Below are 25,859 nucleotides of genomic sequence, written 5' to 3'. Positions count from 1 at the left end.
GGAAATGTTTAAGAGTTAACCACGTACTATTTTCACTGACCAGTGATATCAGTAACGTAAGTTATTGTTCCGATGCTGCCGGAGATGGGAGGGTCAATGAGTACACGGCCGAGAAGCCATTTATGGCTGGATTATTTAATTTATAATTAGATTTCTCTAATGTGTAAGTAGGGGTTTATTTACTCTGGTAGCCTATCCAGATATTTAATTTATAAATTATATAGCTATAAAATGAATATATAATTTTATCTTACTTATTAATTAATTGCATCTTTGATCCATTTAGCATTCAAGGGGAGAGATGTAAAACGAAAGATACCATTATTGGTTTCAACAGTTTTTAAAAAAACAATTTTTTATAATTTAATATTGGAATGTCTTTTTTTTTTTTTTTTTTTCGTAAAGGCAAATATTGCAGATTAAGAGATTGAAAAACATAAAATAGTTTTTATTGGCATCATTATTACAGCTGTATTATTCCCAAAAACGAATGCCATACTAAATGCCAATGACTTTACAGGGGCAAACTATTTGTAGTGGCTAGTCACCATTAACTTCAAGAATTCCATTACATTATATAGGCCTAATCTATGCTTAAATAAAACCAAACTTTGAAAATTAATTGAGAAATTATTGTTATGGATTAAAATATGTTGAAAACAAGATGATGTCTTTCATTTCCTGTCTTCCCTTTTTAAGATAGTTAATATGAGGTTTTGGTATAGTTTTTCAAATAGTTTTATATTGTCAAAAAGTAAACGCACGTTGACGTTAAGTAGACTAGCAGCACTCATACAAAATCCAGCTTTTATGAGAGTTATATATAATTCTAAACGACGTGTTAGTGCAAGTGATGATAAAACAAGGAAAAAAAAAAAAAATTGAAACGCAATAAATAACTTTTAGTGAGAAAATACTAAGAATAAGCAGTTTTTGGCGTGGGAGCTAATTGTTTACGTGTTAACCAAAATATCTGTGCAGGAAAGCAGAGGAGGATAACGCTGCTCATGTAGCAACGGACGTGGCGGAAGTTTCTATGGGTCGGGGGTTTTTCTCGGGGTACTCCCGTGTTCCCCGAGCCGTGAATTGCACCGCTCCCTACGTCTGTCCGTTTAAACCCTCACCCACCTTCATAAAGACTTCGATTTTGACGTTATGTGAAAGAAAGTCATTAAATAATCAGAACCATAGTATTATAACATACTGTAATATTGCATAATGTAATACTTTTAAAATAGTTTTATTTTAATTTAATACAATTTCTTGGACATCTAAATAACTTTAAAAGAGATTTCTTGTTGAGCAAAAACAAATCACATATGGTGTGCAGAGATTTAAAAAAAAAAAAAACAAAAAAAAAAAACACGCGATTTGAAAACTCAAGTTATTAGTGTGTGTCTATTTACGAAAATAATTTAAGAATGCGCTGAGGGTGGTTGAGTAGTTCTGTTCCAGTACTTCGTTTTCAAACTGTATTCTTAGAAGAGTGAAAATAGGCAAAACACGTGTATTCATAATGATTTTTAGGCATAAAACACCCGGTACAGATTTTTGAAAGCACCAAATTGGCCTTGCATTCCTTTTTTTTTTTTTTTTTTTAAATCATCATCTATCCGCAATATAATATTATGGTTACCACTCACATCTCATAGCTGGCCTTGCGCTTAGAGACGATGCCGCGCTAGAAACACCAGCGAGCGTCGTACTTATTCTCCCGCCTCACCAACTCAGATACACTCATGACTAGACGGTAAACACACAACTCACTCCACGAATATTGTGCAAGGCATCGGCTGTTGCCTGTAGCAAGGAAACATTTTAGAATCTGCCTGTAAAGATTCCAAATAAACCACGGAAAACTGGAACGAGTATGGACGTACCGGTATTAGAACTCGGGTCATCTGGAATGCGAGTGCAGTGTCTTACCATGTTTTAATTTTTTTTTTTGTAATTTGTCGTTTGTTTTTGGGCCTGTTGTAGTTAGTGAAGTGTCGTGCCCAACGAAAAAGATCCTTCATTGTTGGTGGGCATCTAAATAAATAAATAAATAAATAAATAAATACAATATCATTTAATACAGTTCACATCCATGCCTCACCCGGGCTTGACCCCAGAAGCCCTAGCAGCGATGTGCATCCTCGCTCAGTAAAAATAAGTGCCTAAATAATTGTATGAAATGAATTTCGGCAGACAGCCATAATTTGAATGAAAATGAAATTCAAATAAAGAAATTAGTACAATATCAGGGCTATCGTGAACTGCCCAAATCGTCAGTAATATCACCTCACCGTCAAATTTTATGGTTAAAAAATTTAAATTATTTCATGCGTCACTGTAACAAAAAATTATGTTTTACATTAAAAAAAAATTAAATTCATGCGATACACTGGTAGGTTAGAAATTTGAGTTTGTAAAGAGTTCGGACAAACGCTAGGTATTGTCTTGGTAGACTCCGCTTTCCAAATCCCATGCAAATAAGCAAAATGAAGTCGACAAAATTTTGAAAACATGTTAATGTTTGGATTAAAGGACAAGCAAATAATATATGTTTGCAATTTAAGCTTACTGATAGGAAAATTGCATTGGTTACTTTAAAATATCAAAATCTTTTGGAAATAATTTACTTTCTGTAATATTTTGAATAATTTTCCACTAAACATATTATTTTAGATAATCATGTATGTTTGGGCTCTTAGTTGGACTATACATATCTAGCAATTTTGTAACACATAATTTTTAGAGTCAATCTTAGCTGGCTGAGACAACTTAGCTGTTTATACACAAATACACTTACCGCACTTATCCACCATTAACAGTCTATCACTGTATTCAAAACTTTAATAAATTATCACCTCTTAATTATGGTGTCATTTATTTAACAATAATATAAATATTTTTTTAAAAATGTTTCAGTATTTATTTAAATGGCAGTAAATAGTACATTTGTGTACTATGACTACCTCATAGTGGTACCGGTACCACGATGGCTGTATAATGGTACATGTATCATGGGCCCCGTATTGCGGCCAGTTTTCCTTCTTCCCCACAAGCCGTATGACTTGCGTTATGACCTCCGAATTTAAGTTTATTTAACAAGTGATAAAAATCCTATATAAGGTACAAATGTATATACCTCATATACCTCAATGAAATACCGGCTACCAAGTTGTTAAATCTACAAAAGTAAAGAAATATTCTTAATTCTTATCTACCTACATAACAACAGTGATGCCAACGTGAGGTCCTCCCTCAAAATTAAGAGGGAAACACGATGTAAAGGTTTTTTTTTAGGGGGTACATTTATTTAGGGGTATTCTTTAGGGGGATTTTTTTTAGCGGGTGTATTATTTAAGAAGTTTTTTTTTTTTTGCGGGTGTGAAATTAAAGAGTAGGCTATATCTTGAAAAAAGTGAAAAAAGAACAGCAACACAAGTAACTCTGGTGGCTGAATTTCGCACTACGACCAACAACTTGCTGGTCAAGAGGAACGAATTCCGTTTTCACTTTTACTGCTTTTATCGCTTTTACTGTTCAACGTTTTCACGTTGTCACGTTGAGATTCTGTCCGTTTGTTTGTTGTCTACTTGCGTATTTTATTTCGAAGACATTGAAGCAATTTATTTTTAATTTCAAATATTTCTAGTTTAACTTTAAAAGAAAAGTTTAGAAAAGTTAACAAAAGAAAAGTACAAACAGCAAAATATAATTTATGAAAAGAAAATGATGAAGCAAAACAAAATGTATGCAAAGAAAAGTAAAAAAAGCTAAGTTAAGAAAAGAAACGTTCATATATAAAAAAAAAATCGTTCTATTTCGTTGTTATTATGATTAATATTATTAGTTCATAAATTAATGTGTGTAAATGTGTAAAATGCACTCACTTAAATGCAACAGCTATTTTATACTACTTGAGTATTTATATTTTAATTTTATATTTGAAATTACCTCTCAAACAGGGTGTACAACGAAAACTTTAGGGGTTTTTAATCGACATCTAGGGGGAACACTCTGTAGGAGTTGGCATTATTGCATAAGAATGTTTGTATTGCTCGGTTGGCTTACCTGTACAAATAGTGTAACTTTTGTTACTATATTATAAACAAATAAGCGTGAGGTGCTGTTTGTTTTGTTATTTTATTGGGAGTTTTAAAAAAACAATAGTTAAGAACAAAAGATGGAATCAGATGATATTTCAATAAACATAGCTTCGTTGGAACCAGATATAACCAAAAAAAAGTACAAGGTATGGCTATTTCATTACGCACATGGTATAACCTCAAATAAAGATAATTCAGAATATATTTCAATTAGATGATTTGGTAAATAAATTATAGTTAATGTTATCGAAACACTAGACTGGTGGTACCTTATTCGGAAGGAAGCTAATTTCCTTAAAAAATTGTAATAAAAAAAGTTTTTTTTACTTCCTGAAATTTTTTCCAATAATGATCTAAGAGGACATTGTGTACCATTAAGTTACCATTCTAAAGAAGAGTAGTTATGTAAAGTAAGGTACGGTAAAAATAATTTAAAATCGTGTGAATGATTGTTTAGTTTTTTTTTGCTACATTAAAAATACTTTAAAATTGTGCGAACGGGTTAGTTGTTACATATTGCGTATCCAGTTAATATAAAATATTTGGGGTCAATTATATTATCCGACACCGGGATGTACGGGAAATGTATGACGTCATAGATGTACCGAAATGAGATTGGAAAAAAGTAAGATTTCATGGGTTAGTAGAATTGGAGGTTTCATTGTTTCATTGTGTGGATTCACGGAGTTGCAGATATTTATAGTTTACCCATGTGGAATTTTATGTGAGTGTTGAATATTTCATAGTGTGATATGGAAGAAATGTATTTAAAAATGTAGGTAGATTGATGTAATCGAATAGTGTAAATATTTTACTACAAGTGTTCAAAGAAAAAGAAAAACTTAACACAGGTAAAAATGCACAAGTGTTGTAATGTAAGTTATTAAGTCTTATTCCTCTACAACCAGAAGCAATTGGAAAATGGTGTTTCCAGGATAAAATTAGGGACGTATCGAAAGTTCAAGGTATCTTCGGAAATAAATCTTAGCTTGCGGGGAAGCTGCGACCTCCGTTATTTAATGCTTTTGATAATGATATATAAGTAATACATTCATGGTACCTATCGATAAGTAGAATTTCACGGTATCAGTTTTTAAATAGAGGAAATGTATGTTCCTTCGAAAATATATTTGTATGGTATTGTGAAGTAGAATATAGTCCCACCCGGTGTATTCTATTTTACAGTTCCGGTATTAATATTTTTTAAAATGAGATGTTTTGAAATAATATTTTCTGGGTATCGTATACTAGAATATAGTCCCATCCGGTCTATTCTAGTTTCAGATACCGGTATTTAAATGTTTGAAAATGAGCAATTTTGAAATAATATTTTATTGGTAGGTATCGTATATTAGAATACAGCCCTACCTGGACTATTCTATTTTATGATACCAGTATTTTATTCCTCATAATTAATGACATTCACCACAACATTGGTGTTTTAGAATCATGAAGATTTGTAATAAATATAACATGTTTGTATATTTCCGATACTGCATAAAATTTTAACGTCTGCAGGTATTATTTCTTTGAAAATAAAATATTGGTATCACAAAATAGAATACAGTTGGGGGGATCATATTATACTGGAAAATAAAATTATTTTAAACATGAGACCAATGAAATATTATGTCAAAATTTATCACTTTCAAAAAATTCAATACTGGTATCGCAAAATACACTGTACTGGGTGGGACTGTAGTCTACTTCACGATACCGGTAACGCAAACATATTATAGCAAAAAGTCTTAGTCTCAAAAAATTAAATACCGGTATCGCAAAACAAACTAGACTGGTTGATTGTATTTTCTATTTCACAAACCATGAAATTTGTTCTTTCTACAAATGAAATACCAGTATTGTTAAGCAACCTAGACCTGGTAGAATTTTACTTATAATTTACCTAAATGAAATATGTGAACATTACTGCAGCTACAGTACTCTCGCCAAAACTTTGAAATTTCTCCGTTTATACTGTAAAAAAGTTCAATTTGTAATTGCTTGAGCACAGCCTTTTTGATGACTTCATAAATACTCATATCCCTATTATATCGCAGTGTAAACGTACATAATTTATTTTTTAATTTGACCTACCCTCATTAAAACTTTAGTTTTGTTTTTATCATTTTAACAGTTGCAAAATTAACCTAACACACTACTCACCTTTCACCTAACACATCAACCAAAATGCACATAAAATAATTATAAATCACACACATAAAAGCCATTAAAAACCTACTTATCTTTCTTGGCTTAAATGGAATAATCATTTGCTGTAATTATTTCTCTTGTAGATTGCCATTACGCCATTTAATTTATTATATACACTAGAACCTCGATAATCCGAGCTGGATGGGACCGGGGCCAACTCGGATTATCAGATCCTCGAATTATTGGAAATATGAATAAAAACACGCAAAATCAATTTCTAATACATATGTCGATGTTTTAATAAAAAGAAAATACAAACATATTGATAGGCAGAATAGAAATATATACATAATTATTATTTTTTAAAATAATCTATTATTGTTTTTTGTTTTTTTAATGCTCCTCGCTTCTCAGCTGCTCGTGTGCTCCACTTCTTAAAAAAACATTACGTCATTTGGCGTGACGTCATCTTGCTGCTCCACGTATTCAAGTGCCTTTTCTAAGTGTAGAAACCCATCTGCATGGCTAATTTTTTTGTTGGTTTCTTCTTCCTCTTGTTCGTCTTTTTCGGTGTCCTCATCCTGGTTGTTGACCATTTCAATAATTTTCTCATCCGTCAATTCTTCAATTTCATCACTGTCTAACCACTTCTTAACCTCTTCAGCACTGGATTCCATTTTGCAGCCAGGGATTACCACCATTAAATTCAATAGAGTCATATTATCACAGTCATCTTCAACTGTTTCTTCTTCTTCACTTTGTGAAACTCTCGGTTTTATAAGTTTTGACCAGGATTTCTGTATAGTTTCCTGTTTAATTTCTGACCACGCATCAACTAACCAATAGATAATGTCTTTTATATTAACTGTTTTTAGCATATCTACTAATGAAATTTCTTCTTCTTGCAAAATATATGTCAGAAGCATGCGTCTGTACTTTTTCTTTATTGTCGCAATGACGCCTTGGTCCATAGGTTGAATGAGGGTAGTCACATTTGGGGGCAGGAAAACAGTTTTAATTTTATCACTTGAAAGCTCTTCTACGTTTGGATGGGATGGAGCGTTGTCAATAACCAACAGTGCTTTTCTTGGTAATTGTCGTTCTTTTAAAAACGTTTCTACTGAAGGAACAAATTCCTCGAAGAACCAATTTTTAAAAATGGTCGTATTCATCCACGAGTTCTTTTGATTTTTGTATGCGATGGGTAGTGCGTTCATATTTACATTTTTAAAAGCTCTAGGTTTTTTTGACTTTCCTATCACCAAGGGACGAAGCTTATGTGTCCCAGAGGCATTGGAACATGGCAGAACAGTAATTCGTTCCTTGCTCTTTTTATGCCCAGGAGCGGAAATTTCGTCTTTGGATGCTAGACTCTTGTCAGGTAGCATTTTAAAATTTAACCCAGTCTCGTCACAGTTATATAATTGATCATGTGTGTAGCCCCCTTCTTCGATCATGCTTTGAAATTTTTGAACGTAGTTTTCAGCACCAGCAGCATCAGCTGAAAGCTTTTCTCCTGTGATATGCAATTTTCCGCACACCGTATCTTTTTTTACATTTATCCAGCCATCCTTTACTGGCATTAAAATTGCTTTCACCTTCTTGTAATTTATTACGAAAATACTGCGCTTTTTCTTGTAATATAGGCCCAGAAAGAAGGACACCTTTTTGCCGCTGTGCTAAAAACCATGAAAACAAAGCTTCACTTGTTTTTTCGTACTCACTTTTTTTTTCATACGAGATCTGGATGTTGTAGCCTGAGAAAGATTTTTTTGAGTTTGCCATAACTCCAATTTCTGTCTGTTGCGCCTCCAGTCACCCACAGTAACAGCACTCACTGCTAAATCACGCGCAATTGTTTTTAGCGGCTCACCTTTATCAACCCGCGTCAGCGCTTCTAATTTATCACTTAATGATATTTCAGTATGTTTTCTTTTACTCATACTGGTTCGTAATAAAACTGGGATGTAACTACATAGATGTGCTCACGGCGAAGAACTTATGGGAACTAAAAATTACCCTCTGGAGGGAACGTGGGGAAGTGACGAGGGGGCGGAGGATCTAGGCCGACGGAGAAAAGGGGTTTCCCCCAATGTTCTAAAAATAGATTCTTGCGACTTCTGACAGGGGTGGGCCGCTACCTGCTATGTACAGTCACTTACCCAACTCACCCCATCGGGCCTTCCTCCTCAACGTAGCCCTGGCCGTCCCTACGTGTATGTGTGTTTGCAAAATTCGTATTTTTTTCTTTCTCATAACCCCAGAAACTGACTCGGATTATTGGGAACTTGGATTATCGGAGCTCGGATTATCGAGATCCTAGTGTATTGCGAAACATGAACCATAATTTCCTGTTCACTACTACAATCACATAACCACACATTGTTTCTCTACACTGCACCATTATGTTAATTTAATATTATAAATAAACATGACCTTGCTCTTCTCTCGTGACTACTGCACTTATTTCCAAACATCTCCAATAAATTTCTTAAATTCTACTTCATACTTATAGTGTACAATATATTCACTTTATAAGAACTTATTTCCTTAATAATTCACTTCTCTTCGTTTCACAATCGCTCCAAATCCACAAAACTCACACTGCCATTTGTCTTTTTTTTTACAGTGCTGTTTTGGAACGGTTGCCAGTACATACTATATTTTCATTCATTCCACAATTCTGTTCATCATTGGCCAACTTCCATGAGCTCATGATGTCATACATTTCCCCTAATTTATATCCAACCTGTAGGAATCCTGTATTGTAAAATGAACTTGGCCCTACTATCCTGCAGGTTTGCATTGATTGAGACCATTCTTTTTTCTTTTTATCACATATATTGTTCACTGTTTCCCCGCAGTACAAGCACAGACCTATGCACCTGAGCATTTTTTACCTTCATTTATCAAACAACATGGGAAGACTGGGAAGTAGTGTAGATACAATTAACGATTCAGAAGGATTGTAAGGGAAAGTGGGGAATAAATGGTCAGAATTAAAAACCAGTTTTTGGAAGATTATTGTGTAACATTAACGACAACCAAACCACAAGTTTCGTAATTTTGTTTCAAAAAAGGCCAGTAACCAGCACGATTACACACACAGACAAATAATATCTTAAGAGCATTTATAATGCATTCATTTAACTCCAAACGTAACAGTGCTCTCTGATGTCACTTCCGAGTGTTTGTTTGTGTGAGTATTTAGCTACTTGGAACATAGTCTCAGAATCTAAACATGAAATATATAATATTTTGCTGAGAAAAATGAAGCAGCATTTAAAAAAATGTTGTTACATGAGTTAAATTCTTTTTCTGAACAAATTAAGCTATGCATCTTTTTATGGAAATTCCTTTATTAGGTATCCTGCAAATGGCATTAATAAATTCCATTTAAATTCGCAAACATTTGAATACTACTCACCTTATTATATGATTTTAAATGTAGCTGACCTAACGTTAAGAACCTTTCACAGGATTTTACAATTTTTAAATGTCTCTGACCTAATATAACCAACCTTTCACTCTTGAAACTTTATCATTTATTTACAGAAAAAACCTTTTTGAGAATTTCAGTATTGGTATAATCAAAAATTACATTTCTCACAGAAGCATAAAATACATTAACTCACTTCTGGCACTCCAATAATTTTTTTCTCAGTTAATGAAATAATTTCATTTATCATCAAAAGTTATTAAAAGGACAAAAACCTGAATTTTTGAAGTGAAACTTCTTTGGGTGCAATGAGAGTAAAATTTCAAGTTTGAATTTTAATGCTTATTTTTGTGATTTGTGAAACATTGTTGTGAAATGTTTCTGACACGAAAAGGACAGAGAATAGGTACTTTGCCAAAGAGATCCTCTTTGTGGACTGATTCATGCCCTGCCCAAAAAAAAAATAGAACTGAGAGTGAGAGAAATGAACAAAATAATAAGACAGTGTTTGCGCATTTGCTTGTTTCAGAAAATAGTTGTAGGTATCATATACGGTTGGTTCTGAATGCCTTGAATTTTTATTTGCTACCACCAGCAAGTTCCTTCTTGTTCAACCAGCTGCATATATCACACTGTTGAGACAGTTCCTGCATTCCCCGCATAGCTAGCGTTACCTGTTATGAATTTCATATTTCTTTCAGTGATTTGGCAATTTCCAAATGGCAAAATTGTTTGAAGAAACACTAACATGCACAGTTTTCCTTTATGGTGTATTTCAACACTGATTAATATTTATTGTTAATTAATCTGACGTCGGCCGGGGCTACGCCCTCCCTAAGCCCAATGTGCCTCACGCCGTCACCACCCCTCTCCTTCCACCATCACCCTCTATTCAAACCTCCTGCCTACCCGCACGTACGTGTGCGTGCATGTGTGCTCGCCCGGCAAGAGGGCGCTTAGATGCAGTGCGCCGCACCCCTAAAAACATAAGTATATATAATTGTGTTGTTTGTTTTTATTTTCCCTAAGTGCAACGTGACGGCAGATCGGCCGGGAGGGTTTTGTGTACTTTTATTTTTAAATAATGTATTAAAATATCATAGCGTTTCCGGACATTCCCGAGGAAACCCGAAGCCAGACAATAATTAAATTTAAATCTTAATAATTATAATTTGTACAATCTTTTCAATTCATTAAAAAATTGTTACATAATTTTCAATGCTTTCTTGTCATGTTAATTTAGTTTCCAGTGGCACGAATTCCCTAATATCTTTTAACGGCAATTGTTTCGGCGGTAGGACGCCATGTTAGTCGAGCGAGCCATGATCTCACCCTAGTCTTCCGCCATCAACGACCGAGAGCAGACGCGTCAGCACTCCGGGGACCTCACCGCTTGTATTCTCTGTTAAGTAATTCTGTTAACTTTAATTTCATCTCAATCGCTTTCTTTTAGTCCTTGGAGCAGCTCTCGGTCGGGGGACTGTTTTATTAATTAATTTACGACCAGTCTCGGTATTTTATCTTGTACAACGTAATTCAATATGTGACCACGTGGTGGCGCATCACCTATAGACCGATTCGTGCCGCGGGTATTTTTATACTGTTTCAACCGTGTACGTGTGTGAGCGGAATTAGCGGAATAAATCAGACGTGCAAATTTAATGTATTATTCTTTTATTTTCTATCTGTGTGACCACGTGGAGAGTGACGGCGTGTGGGACGCCTGAGAGCCCACTTCGTAGGGAAAAGCGTGCCCGACGCTGAGAGCGGGCAGGAATTAGGGCTAGACGTTTTCAAGGGGGAATATCACGTCTCACATGGGCGACGTCACGCCCTGAGTTAGGAGTCTCACCGGGTCCACGTGCCGTACCACATGGTGGCGCCCACTAACAATCCACCGTAAAGCCGACCGATCGACCCCCCCCCCCCCCCCCCCCCCGCGACAAATCATTATTGATTGATGAATAATTATTGATATCCTGAGCAGTTATTTTGAAGTGAGTGATACTTTTTTTAAGTAGTTTATCAATAATCAACAGTTTAATGATTTTGTTATGTTAGGTTAGTGACATTAAAAATACTATAGATTTGTGTAAATTCTTGATTAGGTTAAATTATCTATTTTTAAAATATTTTATACAAAGTGTGAATGGTTGCTTATGTATGTGTCATATTTTAGTTACCGTAAAGCTATAACATCAATATTAAAGTAAATATTGAGGAAATAAATTCCAAAATTGAACTGATATATAGAGGCTCTAATATTTTAATTTTGATCCTTTATATTTTTTCAATCCTATTAATACTATAAGTTTTTTAAAAAATTGATTTCTTTCTCTCTTTCTCACTCACTCTCTGACGTATTATCACTTACGATATATTTACGAATTGAGGTTTGGATTGCCAAAGAAGTTTCACTTCTATCAGGTGTCTTGAGTTACATACACTCTTTTTTATTTTCTGCACCAGTTTCTGAGGGTTAGTACACCTACGATACTTGCCATTTGAACATCACACTTGTTGATCACGACTACATAACCTAGCTTACCTGTTTACATGGGCACAGTACAAACCTAATCATGGGAAAATGCTTAATCAGCTAAGTGTATCATGCATAACACCCAGACTACAATGTTAGATGACACTCACTCGCTAAAATAACTTAGAAAATTATTTCCAAATAAATTAACGAATAGGTAATTTGTTAGGAAAGTGGCACAATGATACAAAGGAAATAAACATCAGAAATATTTTTGCTTTCTACAATTTTTCTAGTGATTTTTTTAAGGACAATTCCATTTTTAAATAGTTTATTGGTAGGTTATTGTTTTAACAGTTGGTTAGGTTAGAATTAACAGAAAACATTGTTATGATGTCCTAAATATGATGACTATCGAATCCATATGAAGTTTATAAATCTTTTTTCGAAATACATTTTTTGATAAGATTAGCTATTACTGCAAGTGGTGGAATAAACAGAGGTTGAAGGACAAAAAAAATCATGCTTTTAGTAGTTATACTATCAACTCTGTTAAAATTTATTGTAAAAATTATAAACATACCTAAAGCATTTGGCTAAAATTGTTCTTCATGATATGAACTATAATTGCAGGATTTGAAAAAACAGGTGTTTAAATAAAAATAAAAAATAAAAAACTTTCAGAGTACATATGTTTTCAAATTCGTTCATACAGATTTTAAACCATCTAAATATTATCTTTAATGTCGAAAAAAAAAAATATATTCTACCACATTTTAGTATAAGGGATAAAATATAGTTTTTTCAATTTCAAAAATATTCATACTACGTTAGTAGGTGTTATAGGAAATTAGATTTTAGTTACATCAAAAAAAATTTTTGCTGCATATAATAGTAAATGTTTATTCAGTGATTTGGGCATATGTAGAACTTACAATCCAGAGTTTCTATAAGTTTCCAGATCGTGTAAAAATAAATATGTAGTCCAAAATCTGTGTACGCCTGTAGATTGTGCCGAAAGGAATTTTTCTTTTTAGTGCACCGTTCTTGTAACATATCAAAAAGAACACTCTAAAAGCTATGGCCTCATAGGGCGCAATGCTGGCTATGTTCGCAGTGGTCGTTACGCGAGTAAAATATAGCCAGCTGCATCTCAGGTGTCACTGTTCACACAAAGATGTTCATTATGTTCGCTATGTGGTGATGTAGCCAGTTGTTTGGTTCACGGTTATTTTTCTAAAACATCGCTGACTTTGCACATGCGCAGATAAACAAAAACATCTGTTTCACAATTTATCATGCTGTACTTCCGTGTTTGCTTTAAATTAGCATCATGTCGTTGGAAAAGTTTTTTGAAGAAGTATGAAAATACCCATGTTTATGGAATGAATTGATAGATAATGCCCGAGATTTGATTTCATATGAGATTATTATAAGGAAATAATATTATTGGTATGAATTCCCATTGTTCTTAATTTTCCTTTTATTTCATTGACAATTAATCGTTAAAAAAATTGTATCGTCATGAAATCATTGTTTACTGACCTCAAACAAATAGTCAATCGTTCTTCTGCTTAAAATGTTTTCCGTGTAATATAGATTTTCTTCTTTATTTTATTCGTGATGAGAAATAAAATGCTATCAAACTCAGTTGTATTTATTCTGAAATAATCCATAAATTTGGCTTCGTCCTCACTCATCTGCTTAATCAAATGATGAAATGCTCCAAATTATTTTCTTTTGAATTGACTTCATGAACCTATTTTTTTTCTGTTTACATACTGCAAGCGCCAGCACAATATTATCAATTTTGGAATCATCACTGAAATCCCATGGCATGTGTTTCTTCGACATCGCTAAGTATACTATCACGTGTGGCCACCTGGCGCAGCAAACATAATGAACATCGCAAACATTGCGAACATCACGAACATAGTGTAGCTTTCTGTATGGCCTCTCCTTAACACAGACGTTGATGATTACACACAGTGACTACGCGGATATGGTTGTCAGGTACCTTTCAAAATAAATAATTAAAATATTTCAATGTATACAAAATAACAGCATACAGATTATTGTCTACTTGAAATGTGTGGGCTACATGTTTAAATATAGTAGAAACAATCTCTCGAGGCTTTATTTAAAAAAATCAGACATTTGTACTTAGCACAAAGCAAGTTTTCTTGGATGACTTTTATTTTATGGATGTCCTAACTACTTTCTGTCTAGTTTCCTGCTCTCCAAATCAATAATACTCACTCTTTTCATCAACAAAAGTTGCTACTACCTGAATACTCTTCTTTCATTGCTACATCTTTTACTGTTATAGTTACAAAACTGTGGAATTATTTTCAGCATAAAGCAGTACAAAGTTCATTTTTAGATACCAACAAAATACCGTTTGTTAATATGGCTATGATAGAGGTTTAAGTACAAATCATGCATTAAGTAAAGTAACAAACTTTGTGCAGAAATCCATAGAACAAGATAAAAAATGTGTTGGTATAGTTTTGTATCTTGCTATGGCTTATGATACAATCTCATATAAAATACTTCTAGATAAATTTAATATAGAAGAAATAAGAGGTTTGGCCAACACTTTGTTTAAAATTTATTTGAAGGGTAGGTCTCAGAGAGTAAAAGTAAATAATAAATTAGGAGACTCCCTAAATATGAATAAAGGGGTGCCACAGGGCAGTAAGCTTGAGCCAATTTGGTTTATGATATTCATAAATGATTGATGAAACATTGACATAGAGGGTCGGATATTTTTGTTTGCTGATGATACAGCAATTTTGTTTTCTTCTGGAAATTTGCCTTTTATATTTGAAATTGTTAATAATGAACTTAAAATAAAAAAGATATGTTAGATAACAGATTTCTTTCCCTAAAGTTACCGTCCTAAAAAATTTAAAAGAAAGAAATAATTCAATAAAAAATAGGTTAATCTTTGTGGATAATATAACTGATGAAGAGATTTCTTTAACAGTTAAGTAAGGTGTTATATACTGTTGTAATTTATGTACGTGTACTTTTTCCTTTAAATATTAATTTTTAAAATTTTTATATATATATTTATTCTGAAACATTGTAATACTTAATCTTTTATTTAAATTAATTGGTCTTAACTTTAAACTTTATTTTTTATTTTATTATAATTATTTGAGTGCCTACCAACAGTCAGAGCCTTTACTTATTTGTCAATTGTTACAATTTTTAAAATGTTTTCATTAGTCAAAATACCGCTCATAGATTAAAGTGTTTTGAGGCACTCACACACAAGCTTGCTTTTGTGAGATATAAATTTCCTGTTAAATTTAGTGAATTGTAGTGAAAGTGTAAAACAAAAAAGAGGAAATAAAAAAAAATCTTGAACTTAATTAATTTGCAAACAAAACCTGTCATTATTAAAGTTAAATTTCTCATGCTTTGCATGTAGCCACCAGAGACATGATCCATGACGAACTGAATTTAATGCTGATCCAGCTGGCCTCCTGGGTAAGGAAAAAACATATATATGCATAAATGTAACGAGGGGTGACGACACCTGGCTCTCTGGCCCCTGTTGCGAGTGATTCCCTGTCGTGGCGAGAGCACCGACCAGCCTAAAACTCAGGGAGTGAACGGTTCTCACCTTGTGGCTTACTTCAGGGGGCCATGACAACAGCGACCCCTCGAGCTGTTGGCCGCTCGAGACGCCATTTAGTTCGGTCTATGTATGTCCGTAGTTCTGTCTATGTCATTTAGGCTCTGGCTGCTAAACGGCGAACCACTCACGAGTTGCTAGTGGCAAAGCGCGGAGCAGCGCTCAGACGCGCCCGTCGCGGATGAGAGGCGAGCTATGACTGCCTCCTATGCACCGGTGCACGGCGAGCGAGAAGCAGGGGAGGGGGACGCACGAGATTCGTGAGAGGCAGTATGTGGTCCGGGTCCGATTACACTGTTATTTATCAACCAGCCGCCACACTCGGGTGCGCTCACCGCTCAAAACCCCTTTTTTTTACACTCATGCCCAGACCAGACGGTTGTGGGCAACAGCGGGCCTAGGGACCAGGATAGACACGACAGTTGTCATCAGGGGGTTAAGCAAATCCCCGGTTCCTGGGTAATAGGCAACCCGGTTAAGTTGAAGATTGTTTTTAATTGAGTCTATTCTGATAGTAGAATGGAAACTTCAAGTCTATTGCTAATAGAATCTCTTGGAAACCTTACAAGTTGCAAGATACACACAGATTACGTTTACAGATATGGCCACATTAACAACAGCCTTTTATTTTAATTAAATTAATTTTTTTTTAATATTGTGAAGGGTTTGAAAAGCGTGGCATTAGGTAATTGGGAGGGGGCCAGACAAAACTGTTTGCCCCCAGGATCACGTTTCTCTCAACTGTCCTGGTATGCAGTGGAACATCGATTCGTATAATAATCAGTGTCAATAATCAATAAATGGTGTATCATGCCTCTAGTGACTAAATACAAAGTATGAGAAATTAAACTTGTTGATATTTATCAAGGGAAAAAAATGGGTGTGTGATTTTATGCACGCATGTTAGAGGTTATACTTACTTGGTGTATTAAATAACTAAATATAATTTTGAATACAAATAATTAATAGAAATAAAATAATAAAAAGGACTGGAGTTATATTATAAAGATGGTCAGTAAAAATTAAATACATTCAGATAACAAATTTAAATAAATACTCAGTATTGAATATAAATATTAACATATGTATAAAAGTAATTATTTAATTTAGTAAAATAATCATTATAAATTTTAATTATTAATGAATATCATTAGATATGCTGAATGTTTATTCTAGTTTATTAATTTTAATTATTTATTAAATCATTATATTATAATGTATAATGGAAATAAATTACACACATGGGGAACATAAACTCATATAAATATACTTAGAAATACACCTGAAAAAGTTTATAAACACAATTTCTATCACTAATATTCATAATAAATATTTTTTTTTAATTTTATGGTCCAGTATGCAATTGAAATCACTAGAGTATATGATTTTAAAAGCACTTAACTTATATAATATTTATTTGTATGGAGCCTTTTTTTCATCCTGTCAATTTTTGTTACATAGTGTGCATGTATTGTAAAAATTCATTCTTATAATTTTTTCATAAAACTCGTACAGAAGTGTAACTTAAAAAATCATTTTATGTGGCATATTTATTTTACTGTCCAGCTTGTGGAAACAATCGTAATAGTGTATCGCTGGTGAACCAAGGTCCTATGTTCAATTCCCACTTGGGTTTGATATTCTTCTCTTGTGAAACATATCCTTCCTGGGTCCAGGACTAAGTAATGTGTTGTCCCTTCTTCTCCTTATTGCGGAATGCAATGGCATACCATTGCAGTATCATCTCGCCTAGTCTGCCCTAGTCACACCTTTGTGCGAGTCCCACAGTGATGGCTGGGGACTTAAACCAATCTCTGGGCCAGTGAACACATGTAGTAATAATCATCACCACAATAATCATCAAAATCACATTTGTTTATTAAATTAATAAACAAGTGGAAATTGATAACTTATATTTATCACAAAGCTCTTTGGAGATTGGTGAACTAGAAGATAGGAAGAAACATTTAATTTATTGACATATATATTTTTATGGCCAATATCTTTGTACAAAATATTAAACCTTAAAAAAAGCTAGTATTTGCAAGAAACCAAACTAAATAGCCTAAATATCTTCATGTCCAGCACCTTTGGACATGGCCAAAATAATCCTTTTACAGTTATTTAAATATAATTATCTTGCTTGGTCGTATTGTAATTTTAGGTCTTTAACTGTTCGGCTAATGTGATATTCTCATCTTTTACTCTCTTTTATTCACCAAGGGAGGTGGCTATAAAAACAAAAATAAATATGAGCAGAGCACACCACACCGTCCTACAGTTGTAAGAGAGCCTGTTGGAGAGGATGATTACACTAGCAACGAAGTCACTCAACAGAAGAAAGTAAGGAAAAGAGTAGCCCCGGGCAGAGACGACAATGCTGATGTGGATGGAAGGAAAAGTACAGGGCCTGGCTTGTCGAAAATATCGTCGTTGTTTGGCAACAACCCGGACATCCCTCATTTTCCACATCGGGTCGTGTATCCTGTGGACGAGCCCATGTTCTCTTCTGACAACTTTGCGGATTTGAAACTGCATCCGTACACGGTGAGTAGGCCTATGTGTTATTTTGGTGTTATCTAAATGTGTGTGCTGTGCTAGTGCGCTCAAATCTGAGTATGTACGTGGGTGAATATAAATACTCTAATGTGTAGAGTTTACCAATATCAACAAGACAAATGTTTGCAGTGTGGTATGTGATATATAGGCAAATTATATTGCACAGTACTATATTATGTCTCAGTTTACAGCGCTTAAACAATACTGCAGTAGAGGACAAATAATTAACACTTGATACTTCTCTTTCTGTTTGACACATACAAACACGTATACTACAATGGATGCCAATAGGGAATTTATCTCAATACATAGTACACAGTCAGGATGCAAAAATTCTGATAGTTTCTGAAACACAATAAATAAATAATTGGGATAAATTGTTTATGCTTTTAGGTATAACTATCATATTTGTCAAAACAATAGCAAACAGTACAATTTATACTCAGAATACATCAACCAAGAGGAATGATTAACAAAATTCTATTAGGAAACCAACAATTATAAAAATAATATTTGACTTATTATTTACAATCCAAGGTTTCATCAGAAGAAATAGATACATAAACCCTTCTATGTAGGCCTAAGCTTGAAAAATTGCTGGAAATTAGGACAGCCACAATATCAAACAAAAGTTTTATTGTGATAAAATCTGTTCACTAGAATCTAATGTACAACACTATTTAAGTTTATTTAATTCAGTTATTTTTATAGTCTCCGATAGTATCAGAGGTAGGCATCTAAATTGTACAAATGGACCAATGGGCAAACGAGAGTTAGTTATGATAATTTAAGTTTTTTAGAAAAACAAGAATATTACACTGTAATATTGTTATTTTTGAAGTAGTTAACGTACTTATATTTCATTTACGTTATAATTCAGTGTTGTCAACTCACTTGAATTTCAATAAGTGACTAAGCGTCTCTTTAACGCTCGCTAACATTGGTGGTTACAGGTCAGGGCAAGGACTTACTGAAATTACTTAAATGCAGCAGTTTCCTATTAACCATAACTTTTAGTATTCTCCTTTGCACCTAAGCTAAACTAGAACACAATCAGCACTATCTAAGCACACCTTATTTAAGATGTATAATATTATCTTTATCTATAACACACCAATTTATGTGGCAGCGCTTGTGAGCTGCGTTAAGTCTTATTCGTAGCACCTTTTATAGAAGAAAATTTTTACATTATTGTTAAAATATTAGCGCTGCCGCTATTGTCACATGACTTCAGAATCAACAAACACATAAAACACATTATACAAAATAAAAACAAAAGTTTTTTAAGTATTAGCAGTTTTAAAAAACAGGAACAATTGTGCATTTAATTTTTATTAAACTTTGAAAGTTTGTTGTGTGAGCAATTGCTCCTAGAGGGTTCACCGTGAAGACATGGAGTATGATTGATATAGAGCAATAGTTTGTTTTACAAGGCCAAATACTGTTGATGCTCCAATTATAAAATTATTGTTATAAATGTTCTTAATACAGTTTGCAAATAGACATAGGTCATCTTAGCCGTGCTGTTATTTCGGCACAGTATGAATACTTAAGACACATTTCTTTTTATTATTTGTTATTAAGTTGTGATATTAGAAACTCCGAGCCTCTTACTGAAAGACCTTCCTGCCAAAGACTGGCAAATCTATGTAGTCTTCCTCTATTTTAGGCCTTATCAACTTAAAGGCTGCTTGCTAAAGCAACAACTACACTAGTGAACCAACTACACATAATTGATTGTAAGTAATTACATCATGTAAAGATGTTATTTTTGAAATTTTTTTGTGTGTGTTTTTTTCTCTAGCTGTTTGTGCCACAGGTAAGCTGACCATTGGACTTGTCAAGCTATACCTGTTGATTTTCTCTTGCCTGCTTTTTAGGTCTCTAACTTAAAGCTGAATCTCGGCTTGGAGAAAATGACCACCGTCCAACATAAATCGATCCCAGTTATATTGTCCGGAAAAGATGTTCTGATCAGATCGCAGACGGGAAGCGGCAAAACTTTGGCGTATGCCCTGCCGATAGTTGAGTTTTTGCACAAAATTCGGCCAGAGATACATAGGACGAATGGGATCAGGGCGCTCATTGTGGTGCCAACTCGAGAGCTCGCACTTCAGACATACGAACTGTTCATCAAACTGGTGAAGGTAGATATCTATTATTTTATGTTATTATTAGGAACAAGATTATAAGGTGGATTGTGATGAAAGCTGCCGAAATAACACAGGAAAGCGTGGCAGTACACCATAGAACACCATAATGTAAATTAGTAATTAATAAAGCACCAAAATAAAACAAAAATCATGAAATTAATCAGCATATTTAATCAGAATGTAATCTTTTAATATATTAAATCCAATGAATGTAAATTATTTAGCATAAAGTTAGTACCAAAATGTATGTACTAAATAGATTGGAGAATTTTTTTATATTGCAGCTGTTATTAGCAAATTAATTTTTACATTACGACATTGGTATATTTATCAAACACACATATACTTGCTGAGTTATTTGTAGCCTATTGTTCCCAGTAGTTTGACATGCATATTACAAATTATTATATTATAAAATTATATCATGTATCAGTCAAAATAAGACTGTTTTGGTAAAGTAAGTATTATTGAACAATTAATTGTCTTATTTATTAAAAATGGTGTTATCTTTAGGAATAAACAGAGTTCATAAAAAATAAAAAGAATAACACCAAAAAATCATGTTTTAAAAAAACAAAATTGGCCTAAAAATAAAACCATGAAATCTCGTCTCTAGTTATTATGTAATTTGATTTTGAATTCTGACCATAAGTTTTGCACCAGTTGAATGGTGAATGTAGGACCTCACATCATGCAACTATGCGCAGAGAGGTTAGGGATGACAGGATGGCTCAGTGAGGTGCTAGGCCGGGCTCCCGACACATACAGCCTGCTCGAGCCAAGCGGGCTCGATGTGCACTGCAGGCTGGGTGGGGCCAGGTTACGGGCCGCACAAGTCAGTGACGGCCCCGAGAGCGCTCTTTGGGCTTTGCAAGTCATCAAATTGAGCAGTGTCCCATGTAGACCTTTCTTTTTTCCCCCCAATTTTTTTAATGTTCCATACATCACATCATAAACCTATTTAAAAAAAAATATTAATTCATAAAAATCCTTATAAAAACCCTGCACTAACTACTTTAATATTATTAATTCAATTATTATATGAAACCATCACAAAAACAATTATTTTAACAATGTTGACTCTTCTGTTCTAGTGCAGTGTGGTTCACTAACTTTATAAAGTCAAGGACTAATTAAAAATTTTACAAGTAATATTAGGCGCACCATATAAAAATCCCTGAGAAAAATGAATTGATAATTAGTTATAATATTACAAAAAAAATAAAATGAAACATATCTTAAGTTTATTGAGGCTTGTTTATGAACAGTAAAGAGTGATTACAGCACTATACTGAATTAAATCACTGTTCGAGTGAAACCTGTACAGATGCTCCAATAACACATGATAATGATTTGTTAACAAAAAGAGCGGCATTCTGTAATGAAACTGTTTTAATTTTTATATTGGGACATATATTTCTCTGGAATATCACAGGCCGCACCCAGAAATCTTCTAGGGCACACATGTGCCTTGGCACACTTTGAGAACCACTGTTCTAGTGTATAAGGGCTGTAAGTGATTTCTTGTAAAATGTTTAAATAAAAAGAGCAAACTACTCTTTTGTGTTGCTTACTACTTTTCTTTTCCCAAATTATTTAAAAGCAATTTTTACAGTTTTGTCCAGCATTTCTTTCTACAAATAAATAGTTTAATAGCTATTACTAATACAGCTTATGTACGAGGTCACAAAGATCAAAATTGTTTTAGGTTGGTTAGAGATAAAAATAATAGTAGTAAGCAGTGCAAAGTAGCAGGAGGGTTTCACTTAAAGATCAAGTAGTCTATGTGATCAGATATTGCACATAGACCTTATTAACCAGCACACAAAGTTTAAAATTGCTTCAAATTTCTTTAAATTATTTATAGAATTATAAAACAAAATTTTTGAGGGGGTAAGATTTTAAAGGAACGTGAGTCGATTTCAAGTATCGCTTAAGCATCTATTACACAGGTTAAGTTATCTAGCTAATAGTCTGCAAATAATATTGTGTGTGCATATGAGCATGTTATTTGTTCAGTGAGTGACAATTACAATTTTGCATGCTAAAAATAGTTTTAACTGTATTTTGATGTTTGATAGGGATCAAAAATCTGTATCGCCTACTAATCTTCAAATTTCTCACAGCCGTTTATGCGATTAGTCCCAGGATATCTGGTCGGCGGGGAAAAGCGCAAGTCAGAAAAAGCGCGTTTGAGGAAAGGAATCAATATCCTGGTGGGAACGCCCGGCCGCTTGCTGGACCACGTTGATAAGACGAAGGCCGTGAATCTGGACAGAGTGGCTTGGCTGGTGTTGGACGAAGCAGACAGACTGCTGGACATGGGATACGAGCAGGACGTTGCAAGGTCAGCGTAATTGTACATCTGGAACTACGAGTTTGTGTTTTTACTACGTGGAATGGTTTTAGTCAGATTAAGGCTCTGCTTCTACCCCAAAGTTAAGTTTTTGAATTTTAATGCCATTATATTTTATTTAAAACCATGTTACTTCATTTAGGGATGGCAATGATATATTGAATATCGGAAATATAGATATTTCAGGTTCAAAATACTGATATTTTGGTATCAATAACTTTATGACTATATTATATATCTTTTGTTCGAATAATGTTAAATTATAATAAAATGTATATACTTTTTCAATTAAAAACCAATTTCATTAAGACTATATGTAAATAAATTAGGCAGAAAAATTAATAAAACCGTGGAACTAAGGCTTTGAAAAGAATGAATTATATATATTAATAGGGAAAAAATGGAAATTTTGGAACTCACAGGAGGGCATTTGATAGGTATGTAAGTCAGATGAAACATTGTACTGCAGTGACAGTTTGACTGGTTATGAAGTAGAAAAAATCTGAAAGTAGTTCGTTTCTATTTTTTTTTTTTAGAATGTATGGGCCCTAACCTTTATTAATGTTTAAATAAATTTTTTCTTTGTATACATTATTTTATTTATGTTGTATTTTGTTTACATCAAAGTGGTTTACAATTTTTGATGTTCATATAAAATGATTGTCTTTATAAAATGTGTATGTATTCAAAATAAAGTTATAGATTTAATTATTACTACGAACCTCCCACACCCCACTTGGACACCCCTGGTAGACCATAGGGCCTATCATGATCCCCTTTTTGTTCATAATTGTTACATTCATAAATTCATATGTCCTTATTTTCTTGACAATACTGCCTTAAGAATTCCTCAATTCAATTCCCGCTTACGCTCTACTCTGTGTACTCTTCATACTCATAATGATATTATTTATAGACTTATAACAAACTACAATAATCTATATTTGAATTCCAACAGTGTTTAATTATAAATTCTGATTTATGTCTGTCATATCTATATTATTTTACCTTCAATTGTTCTCTTAACATTTAATATTATGATTTTACCTATATGTTTTATGTGTTATAGTTTTTTTTAACCTTTGTTAGTGTTTTGTCTGTTTTGTTATTATCACTGCTAGTGTGTGATACTCTTGCTCTCGTTTGCTGGCCATCTGTAGATGTTTTCCTCCTGTGCTACCGACGGAGGTGGGAGTCCATACACTGGTAGTGATAACTGTGTTCCTGTTATTACATGTAGTGCCCACCACTGAAGTCTACGACTGTTGGTGGGCATGTGACAAATTCCAAATAAATAAATTAAAAATAAATAAATAAAAATCTTTAGAGCCCATATTAAGTTAAAATAATAAGAAAAGCTTATACAACTGAAAGTTAAATTTTTCCAAGTTGGACAATAAAATAGGACCATTTTTATGTTAGTTTCCTACATGTTCATTTACTTATTTTTCTCCCAACATCTTCATGAGTCAATAACAATTAAAAATTCATAAATACACTGGAGTCCTGCTAATCTAAACCCCGCTAGTACGAAAATCTGATTGATCAGAAGAGTTTAGGATGAAAATAAATTAAAAAAACTTTGAATAGTTTTGTAATTTAAAAATTAATTTTGATGTTTAACCTAATTATCAAAGTGTTTAGTGATTGTGCTTTTAGGGGTGTTATAGGCTGTGTTTCATGATAACTTAATGCTTATAGAGATTTATTTTACTACACGCTGTTGCATTACAGAAATTATTCGGCTAATTCAGAAATATGGTATTTCAAACAAGTCTCGGTCACAATAAGTTTGGATTAGCGGGAATGTATTACATGAAAAATTCAATAATAAAATAATTGAAAATTTTAAAAATTACTCAGTTGTATTTACATTTGCTTGAAAGTGCTAAACCTGTTTTAGTATTGGTATTGATGTAATTCAAACAATATATCGATAGACAGATATATTGTTATGTGGAAATATTTTGCCATCCCTGCGTACATATGAGCATGAGTTTGTGTTTAGTAGCAAATTCTATCTGTACAATGTCAGGAAGATAGTCTTAATTAAAAGCTTTGCCTTACTGTCATTTTCACTCATTAGAAGTTCATTTTCAAGGGTTTCTCAGCTGCTAGGTAACACACATAACATTTATTGTATAATCTCGTGTTCAAAATATTTCTCTTTAAAATGGAAATAAAAAAATAAAAATGGTTGTCGAAGCTGAATTTTTAAGAACCCAACATGATCATAACCAATTTAAGAGAAATTCTATCAAGATGGTGGCAGGATTAAAATTTGTTAGGTATTTTAGCCTGGGGTAGGGTTGTCATGTGTGAAATCAAATGCTAGAGCTAGTAAAAAAATTAACTTACTCTCAGGATATTTTTAATATTATAATGTTTAATGTTTGGTAGAATCAAATTTTTGTGCTTGTTGTTTACTGACTTTTTTACGTATAGAATTATACATAGCTATTTGAAAATGGGATAAATTTATTTTCTTGCGAATGACGGCCAAGGATAAAATAAAGTTTACTTGGCTTAAATTTTTAAGTAAAGATTATATGATTAAAAAATCTCTAGCCAAAGTAGTTATACTTTTATTTTGAAGGAATCACAAGCAGTTTGAATGTTGTGATGTTCCTCAGGCTGGTGGAGAAGCTGGACTCTCGCCAGCAGGCGCCGGCAGAGCGCGCCGGCGAGGCCCGCCAGACGCTGCTGCTCTCGGCCACGCTCACGGCAGCCGTGCAGCAGTTGGCGGGCCTGGCGCTGCGGGACCCCACCCTCGTGGACGCCGCGGACGAGGCGCCCACCGGCGGCCGAAGGCCCGGGGACGGCGGCCTGGCGGCGGAGTCCCTGCTCGTGGTGCCCTCCAGCCTGAGCCAGTTCTACGTCCTGGCGCCGGCCAAGCTGCGGCTCGTCACGCTGGCCGCGTTCATCGTGTGGAAGTGCCAGGTGCGTTTGTGCGTTATTCCAATGCTCCGACCTCCGCTG

General features: G+C 33.9%; 1 protein-coding gene across 1 annotated transcript in view; it reads left to right on the top strand.

The window, feature by feature from the left end:
• The first annotated feature begins 4,086 nt into the window (after nt 1-4,086).
• The window catches only part of LOC134538474 (probable ATP-dependent RNA helicase DDX31), a 135,174-nt gene continuing 113,401 nt past the window's right edge, over nt 4,087-25,859 (top strand). Inside the window, exons 1-5 of the mRNA XM_063379810.1 lie at nt 4,087-4,243; nt 18,036-18,359; nt 20,252-20,518; nt 22,651-22,871; nt 25,514-25,820. Coding sequence (XP_063235880.1) covers nt 4,175-4,243; nt 18,036-18,359; nt 20,252-20,518; nt 22,651-22,871; nt 25,514-25,820 — 1,188 coding nt within the window. The 5' untranslated portion in view covers nt 4,087-4,174. The remainder of the gene's footprint in view (nt 4,244-18,035; nt 18,360-20,251; nt 20,519-22,650; nt 22,872-25,513; nt 25,821-25,859) is intronic.

This window comes from Bacillus rossius, chromosome 1, assembly GCF_032445375.1.
Source record: "Bacillus rossius redtenbacheri isolate Brsri chromosome 1, Brsri_v3, whole genome shotgun sequence".
Taxonomy (NCBI): domain Eukaryota; kingdom Metazoa; phylum Arthropoda; class Insecta; order Phasmatodea; family Bacillidae; genus Bacillus; species Bacillus rossius.
This window is presented reverse-complemented; position numbering and strand designations above follow the sequence as displayed.